This window comes from Xenopus tropicalis, chromosome 7 (assembly GCF_000004195.4).
Source record: "Xenopus tropicalis strain Nigerian chromosome 7, UCB_Xtro_10.0, whole genome shotgun sequence".
Classification (NCBI taxonomy): domain Eukaryota; kingdom Metazoa; phylum Chordata; class Amphibia; order Anura; family Pipidae; genus Xenopus; species Xenopus tropicalis.
The window spans coordinates 103,836,929-103,845,193 of record NC_030683.2 but is presented as its reverse complement, the minus strand read 5'-3'; the positions used below and the strand labels follow the sequence as shown (position 1 = coordinate 103,845,193).

Genomic DNA, 8,265 nt, shown 5'->3' with positions numbered 1-8,265 from the left:
AATGTAACTACAACATTTTGATCTGATTAATGGCATTTAACTGCCATTAGATAAGCCACAATAGTGCAAGCTAGAACACTATATTTTCCAAAAAAGCTTTACCTTACCCGAGTAAACAGCCCTAGAAGCTCCCTCTGTTTGTTTAAGATAGCAGCTGCCATATTAGCTTGGTCTCAGTAGCTTCTGTGCTGCAGCTCTAGCTGCTGGTAGCTAAGATTACACAGCACAGTTGGGAGGGGGATTGAATTCTGCTGGGAGGGGGAGCAAATTCTGATGTGAGGTGGAGTGGGGCAGGAGAAGGGAGGAGCAAACTGAGCAGACTCGTGTCCTGAAGGATTTTTCCAAGAGCAGGAAGTCTGATACCGAAGAACTTTAACAAAAAGAAGAAAATAAATTCTGTGTTTCTTTTGATTGTGGACTCAGTGCAGCGTTCATGTGAGTGCTTATGGCTGTAGTTTGGCTGTGCTTTTCTGATAAAGCTTACTTAGTTTTTACCTTTCCTTATCCTTTAATCTTTTTATCCTTTTATCAGAAAAAGATTGCCTGCTCTTTGTGTGCACTCAGTAGGGTGCTGCTATTGTTTCCCCCATCCAGAGTGCAGTCTGTGTTAGCTACACCCCTGGGGGGATAAAAAATCTAAAATCTGCTGGTTTAATTTCCTGCCGCTTGTTACTAACATTTGTCCAGCTGCTGTCTCTTCCACTTTCCAGCTAAGCCCACACTCCCCCTCTTTCCTCTGCAACTTCTGAAATTCTTTATATAGAACAAGGAAGTTTTCACTCATCTAATTTTCACTAGTTTACCTTTTACAATAAGCTGCATAGTTTATAAATATACACACTACTATACCAAAAAGAGGCTCCCAACCTATCTTAGGTTTATATATATATATACAGTATATAAATAAAGGAACTTGTTGGCTACCAGTTAAAATTTTAAACAATTTATAAATATGGAGACAAGCTCACCAGATTAAATAGAGGGCTTGGGTGCCCATGCCCCAAGCCTTTCACTAGAAATGTTTACTCCGTTCAATTAACCTCACAACTCAGAAAACCTATAAAAAATCTTTAAAAGAGTCAGGTCACTCACTGCTCCTTATGGGTGGTCCGGGTGCAATGCCCCAGACTCGCAGCACAGGGAGAAACGCCGAATCAAAGCACCATGTGGCACGCATTCAATTGAACACCAGGGCAGCGGATGTATTTATGAATAAGGCTGTTTAACCTCCACCACTGCCGTGGTGTTCGATTGAGTGTGTGCCACATGGTGCTTTGATTCGGTGTTTCTCCCTGTGCTGCGAGTCTGGGGCATTGCACCAGACTTGATTGAGTGTGTTCCACATGGTGCTTTGATAGTGTTTGGGGGAAGTGTAGCATATGAAAGGATGGTGCAGATGTGTAAAGCACATAAAAAGGGATTACAGTCGGATAAAGGACATCATTACTTGCTCCTGTATGTTACGTTCCCAATTAGATTGTAAGCTCTACAGGGAAGGGACCTCCTTCTTGTATCTCTTAAAATTTAGCACTTAATCTATAAGATTCTTACTTATGTTCTGTTATTACAGTGTACAGTGTACAGTGTTGCAGATAAGCACTATATTACCAAATTTTACAAGGTCCCTTCTAATTATTGGTATTGGCTATTTAAGCCACAGCCATTTTTGCCATTATAGATGACACTTGCAAAATTATCGGATATGTCCAACAAGTCACCACAAGGAGAAGAGAGGTTCAGGTGCACTGCCAGAGCCTTCAGCTAGGGGAGCAGATTTGACTGTTTTTTTGAAGAGCAGGCACTCATTGAGCAAATCTTCAGGCAGATTCAAAAGTAGCTTTATTGCAGTACCATAATCATTTTACATATTTTTTGTTCACAGACACTTAATTACAGGCCTTATAGATTATTGATGCCACTACATTTTACATTACAATCTTGACAATGCCATGCTGTGAGATACACTTCTTCAGTTGGAACATCAGTTTCCTTCCTCTTAGGTATGAATAGAAGAAGATAGACCAACATCTAAAGCGCAAAATGTTTGAAAACTGTCTGGCACCAAATTTCTGAAAGTGACCAAATTGGCTGGCAGTAAAAGGATTAAACCTCCACAGCACTTGTTATGTGGAATGTTAGAGTAGAACAGTGGTTCCCAAACTTTGGGGCTGCTGCTAGAGCACTGGCAGGAGTTTATCTTAAAGGCTAGTGTGTGAGATCTGGGTAGAATATCTGTTTGGTCACCTTTATACACCAGAAAGCCCAGCCCTGAGGTCAGTGTTTGGGGTAAATGCTTATATCTTTGTTTTGTTGTGTTTCAGATGTAATACATACTAAAAACAATACATTTTTTAATGATTAAAATAATGTTGTTGTCACATATTCTCAGGTTGGGAACATCAGAATACTGTGCGTTATGAAATGAGAACAACGAAACAAAACTAAAAGCAGAACAGGAATAAGCCCAACGATATACTCCAGTCGTTCGACTGTGATCTCTTTATAGAGAACTGGTGGGCAGCAGAACGTATTACTGAAAAGTGATATTCTGACTAAAGCAGCCGTATACTAACATTTTGTTCCTGCTTTTAGTTTAAGTAGTTAGAACAGCGAAGAGAGAGGTTGCAATCATTTCCGCCACTGAGCTCATCTTTCAAGGTAAGGAATCCTCAAGTGGGTTTTACAAGTTTCCGGATCATAACTGGTGTTAGAGGACTAAAAATGACCCATTCCGTATATATAGCAAAACAAAGTATTAGAGTCTTATTTGTGCTGCAGACAAGGCATTTATGTTTGAAATTGGTGTAATATATGATTTAAGCAATTTACAGGGCAGATCCCTCATTTTAGTGAAACAAGAGCAGCATTTCTTTTCATAAAAAGGTGATATAAGCCACTTAATAAAATGTAACTAATATAGCATGGCTGTATATAATGCTACATCCTGGATTCCGCTGCCATTAGTGGTTTAAAACCCTGTCGCCTTAATAGCCTCTGAATTATTCTTTGTGATACACTGTACTAGAGTACATGTAGACATTTATCTCTACAACTTACACAAGTGAGAAAGGCACTAGACCATCATATGTGTCCTTAGAAAGCCTCTTCCTGGATGTAGGTTCTTGTTACCCACCCTTGTCACTACATCCAAGTAAAGGAAGTCAATGCCAGGAGGCAATAAAAGCAGACTAATGCCTGGGTGGTATATTACCATTGTAGTAATGGCTGTCACTTCAGTTATTAGGAAGTCTGGGACCTGGGGTTTTCTGGATAAGGAATATTTTCATAATTGAAATGACCATACCTTAAATCTGCTAATAATCATTTAAACCCAAAAGGATTGTTTTGCCACCATTATGGATTCATGCAGGTTAGTTGCCATCAAATGAAAGGTATTGTTTTATTATTACAGGGACAATAGAAATAATTTTAGTACAATGTGTGTGGCAGGAGCCATACTTAGTTTATATTTATGCTCCCTAGCACTTCTTTGCATCATGTATATAGATATTTCCACAAATCATTCCAGAGATTATACATCATTCACATTAGCCCCTGCACTAGTGGAGCTTATAATCAAAGGTCCCTATCACACACTAGGGCTATTTTTATCAGGAGCCAATTAACTGTGGGCAAATTTGCTAATATTATGGTCATATTTTAGAAAACAGTCTATGGATCCCATGGGCAGGCATATGGATTTAAATATATCTTGGAGGGCCACAGTTGGACAGCACTGTCTTAGATAATAAATGGGGGGTTGTGATGTGGTTATCTAACACACAGAATATTGTCTATAAATGCAGGTTTGGATTGCATAGTATGCCAGTGGTAACCATTGCTAATTATGGGTTCATAGTTAAAACTCCATCCAGGGCTCAGTCAGCAAGAAGTTTGTATGTAGTGCTTGCATGGATTTCACCCCTCACTCCAAGATCATAAAGGCAGGATAACAGGCTCCTAATGACACTCACCATTGTGCTTGTATGATAGGGACACTAGATTGTAAGCATCACTGGGGCAGCGACTGATGTGAATGGTGAATAATGTTTGGAAAACAATGTGAAATATCTTGGTGATGTATATATTTAGGCTAATAATAATAATTATAATAATAAAGGCCATTTGCTCTATTTTCCTGCATACAAAGACTTACTTGTCTGCTTATATTTTCCAGATGGGCCAAAAGCCATAAAGGTTAATTCTGTGGGTACAAACCTTACTCTTGAAACATGTGCTGATCCAATAAAAATTATTTTGTTGACTGATCTTAAACCATGAACAATAAGGGCTATGGCACACACGCCATTTTTAACATTGTTATTTGAGGTGGCAAATCCATACATGCCTGATTGCCACAGGTCATCCAGAAGCAGTGTGTGTTTAAGCAACCCATGCCTCTTCCCTTTTAAGTGAATGAAAAAATATCAAGGGAAAGTACCAGCAATTTGATCACTGCCACAAGAAAACAATCATGAAAACTTGCATGTTCCATAGCCAAAAATCCATGTGTTAATAGAAGATTTGGCCATTTATTGTAACAGTTATTTTCCATTTACAGTGCATTCTTTATGATATTATCTTATTCTGATTTTAGGAAAATCGAGTGGACCATGGATTTGTGTTTCAAACGAAAGCATTGGAAGACCTGCTACTATTTAATTGGCTGCATTCTTTTATTCTTGCCATCCATTAGTTTTGGGTGGACTGTAAAAAAATGCAACGTTGCAGATAGATCTATGCTACTTCGTGATCCCATGTTTGCCACTCGCTGTTCTTTATATAAAAATGCAACTTCCCTGGCTTTGTGTGGCAATATTACAAATATAACTGCTGACATATCAGATGTTCCTTCTACAATTAATATCCTCTGTCTTTCTGGCAGCAACACATTCATTCCAGGAGGCACCTTTGCTAACTTCAAGAGGATCAAATATTTGTTCATGAAGATGCCTTTGGTGAGAATTTACCCAAATGCCTTCAAAGGACTGGAAAGTCTAGAATCTCTCGCAATCTCATTTCTCGGGCATTCAAAGTGCAATAATCTCTCTATACCCACAGATGCCTTTAGCAATTTATACTATTTGAGAGATCTCAGCATAGAAGGATTTAAACTGGTCAAAAGCATGCTCATACATCTTCCTTTCTCTACATCCCTCTATTCACTTTCACTTCCTACAAACTGCATCACTGACTTGTTTCATGTGTTTCATATCTTCCAAAACCTCATCTTTATACATAACTTAGATGTGGGTTCTAACAAAATAGAGCGTGTCAGTCTTCAGCACGATCTAAATATAAGTCTGCCAAACATAACAGAGCTTGTTTTGGAAAAAAATCCCTTAATTCTCATCCAGCAAAACGCCTTAGCGAGATTTGGTATACATCTTTTAAATCTTGGTTTTACAAAGTTAAATTTGGAAGACATATTGAACGCTGGAGTAGAGAACTTAAAAAGTTTGAGTCTTACATCTGCATGTAGACGTGCAATTAACAAAACACATACGTTGTGCTCGATAGCTCAAAGATTTCAGCTTAAATCACTCAGTGCACCAGTCAACCGATTCTCTGGAATCTACACAAAAGACTTTTTAGGTTGCTCTTCTCTTGAATTCCTTAACTTAAACCATAATCATATACATATTGTTGACCCTGACCTACTCTACACATTACCAAAGTTAAAAGAATTGCATTTGTCTTATAGCCTGCTTCATATGAATCTATGCCCTTTATCATATCAAGATAATTTTACATCAAGTGTAGAAGCACTGTATTTCATTGGCAATAGAATCACTGTTTTGAAAAACAAGCAATTCTTTTGTATGACTAAGCTTACAGATTTACTTCTCGCTAGGAATGGCATTGAACACATTGAAGAATCAGCATTTTGGGGGCTGAATGATTTGCGAGTGTTAGATCTAAGAAATAACAGACTTACCTCTTTACAAATTAGCTCTCTATCAGGGCTTTCTAATTTAATGGAACTCTATTTACAAAACAATGTGATGGAAAGTATGCAAAGATACTCTTTAAAATGGCAAACCAAACTCCGCCTAGTGAAAATTGGCTTTGTGTCCGTTTCTGTTAGTTTTGAATTGTTTCCAAACACAGAGACATTAGACATCCAAACAACTGGTAAATATATAACTGTGTTTATGAATGAAACTGCAGCTTCCTCTCTGAAATCACTGAGCGTGAATGGAAGTCATGTCGAATTAGATATTAAGTGCGGCCATCAATTTTTTTCCACTTTAAGAGAATTGAAAGTAATTAACAACAATGGATTAATTTCATGCTCACATTATGGTTACCAGCTGGAGCACTTTGAGAATCTGGAGAATATACAGTACCATTTTAGCGGTGCCCCTTTGACTAGAAATGTCAATTTTTCAAATATTGCTAATCTGAGAAGTCTAGAAGTAGAAAACCTTGCAACAGCCCTTGACCCGAATGTTCCCCCAAATGATCTTTTCCATAAGCTGCACAAACTGGAAGTTCTCAAGCTTTTCAACTGTGGATTTAAATACATGACCACCGCGCTTCTCAAGGACATGAGATCCCTGAGAGTTCTTGTAATGAAGAATCAAATGATTCTAGCAGTCGACCCAGGATTACAGAATACACTGAGTCCATTGGAATTCATCTATTTTATTGATGTTACGTTCCAATGCGATTGTGATAATTCTTGGTTTGTTACCTGGGCACTAGAAGACAAACACACATTTGTATCAGGGATCTGTTCTTTATTTTGCCTTCAGCTTAATAAGAAGTTTAACCTGGTGAATTTCAGTGAAAGTAGCTGCAGACAGGAAATAGATTTTATGCTGTTTGTAATAACATTTACTTCACTGCTCCTGTTTATTGTGCTAACTATGCTCTGCAATATTTTTAATTCAGATATCATCCAACTTTTTTACGTATTTCAGATATGGTTGAAGAAACTTCGGGGTAAAACAAACAATCCCATTGCATATGAATACGATGCCTTTGTGTCTTACTGCAGCAGGGATCAAGGCTGGGTGGTAAACTACCTTGTCCCTAATTTGGAAGAAAAAGGGAGAAATACTATAAAACTGTGTTTGCACAATAGGGATTTTCTGGTTGGAAAAGATATTGTGGATAACATAATGGATAGTATCTACAAGAGCAGGAAGACCATCTGCTTAATTAGTTACAATTATTTGCAGAGTGACTGGTGCTCTTTAGAAATGAGGATGGCCACCTATAAGTTACTTGCAGAGAAAAACGATGATCTGATTTTAGTTTTTTTGGAAAGCATTTCTGGTTACCATTTGTCAGCATATCACAGATTGGCAAGGATCGTGAGAAAGAAAACATACATAGATTGGCCTCAGGAAGAGAATGAGCAAGCTGAATTCTGGGAGAGGCTGAGAATGACAGTTCTGGAAACTAAGGAAGATTAAGTGAGCTGTATAGGGAATTGTAGTCATAGCACCGGAATGGACAACGGTTGTACATCTATGGCCCATATAGCTTTTTTTCTTATATTACAGGCCGAGCTAACTGCTCTATTGTAACCCATGTCCTGCTGAACAAGATAGTAATATATAATTAATACAGACCTGTACAATGATAAAGATTGATGTTTACCCTGTTCTGTTTGTTGTCTACTATTGTCAGAGTGGTCAGACAGCCAGGGTCCACAGATGTAAAGTCTCTTGTGCCCATAGGCTTAAAGGAACAGTAACACTAAAAAAATAAAAATGTTTTAAAATAATTAAAATATAATGTACTGTTGCCCTGCACTTGTAAAAATTGTGTGTTTGCTTCAGAAAGACTACTATAGTTAATAGAAATAGCTGTTGTGTAGCCATGGGGGCAGCCATTTAAATTGAAAAAAGGAGAAAAGGCACAGGTTACATAAGAAGATAACAGATAACTGTGAAGAATACAATGGGAATCTATGCTACTTATCTGTTATCTGCTTAGTAACCTGTGCCTTTTCTCCTTTTTTCAATTTAAATGTCTGCCCCCGTTGCTACACAGCAGGGTATTTATATAAACTGCAGTAGTGTTTATGAAGCAAACTCACAACTTTTACCAGTGCAGGGCAATAGTACATAATATATTAATTATTTTTATACACTTTCATTTTTTGGTGTTACTGTTCCTTTAAGAGCTGTGGCACACGGGGAGATTAGTCACCGTGCAACAAATCTCCCTTGTTGCGGACGACTAATCTCCCGAAATGCCATCCCACCAGCTAAAATGTAAATCGCCGGTGGGATGGCATACGCGGTGCGG

The 8,265-nt window shown here is 38.1% G+C and overlaps 1 protein-coding gene across 1 annotated transcript; it reads left to right on the top strand.

The window, feature by feature from the left end:
• Nucleotides 1–2,524: 2,524 nt before the first annotated feature.
• LOC100498493 (toll-like receptor12) lies at nt 2,525–7,697 on the top strand. The gene is made up of 2 exons (XM_002941824.5): nt 2,525–2,658; nt 4,598–7,697. The coding sequence occupies exon 2, from the start codon at nt 4,614–4,616 to the stop codon at nt 7,422–7,424; it is 2,811 nt and encodes a 936-aa protein (XP_002941870.2). The 5' UTR covers nt 2,525–2,658; nt 4,598–4,613; the 3' UTR covers nt 7,425–7,697.
• The last annotated feature ends 568 nt before the right edge of the window (nt 7,698–8,265 follow it).

Coding starts and splice junctions, on each gene's coding strand:
- LOC100498493 (XM_002941824.5), top strand. CDS start 4,614: ATGGATTTGTGTTTCAAACGAAAGCATTGGAAGACCTGCTACTATTTA.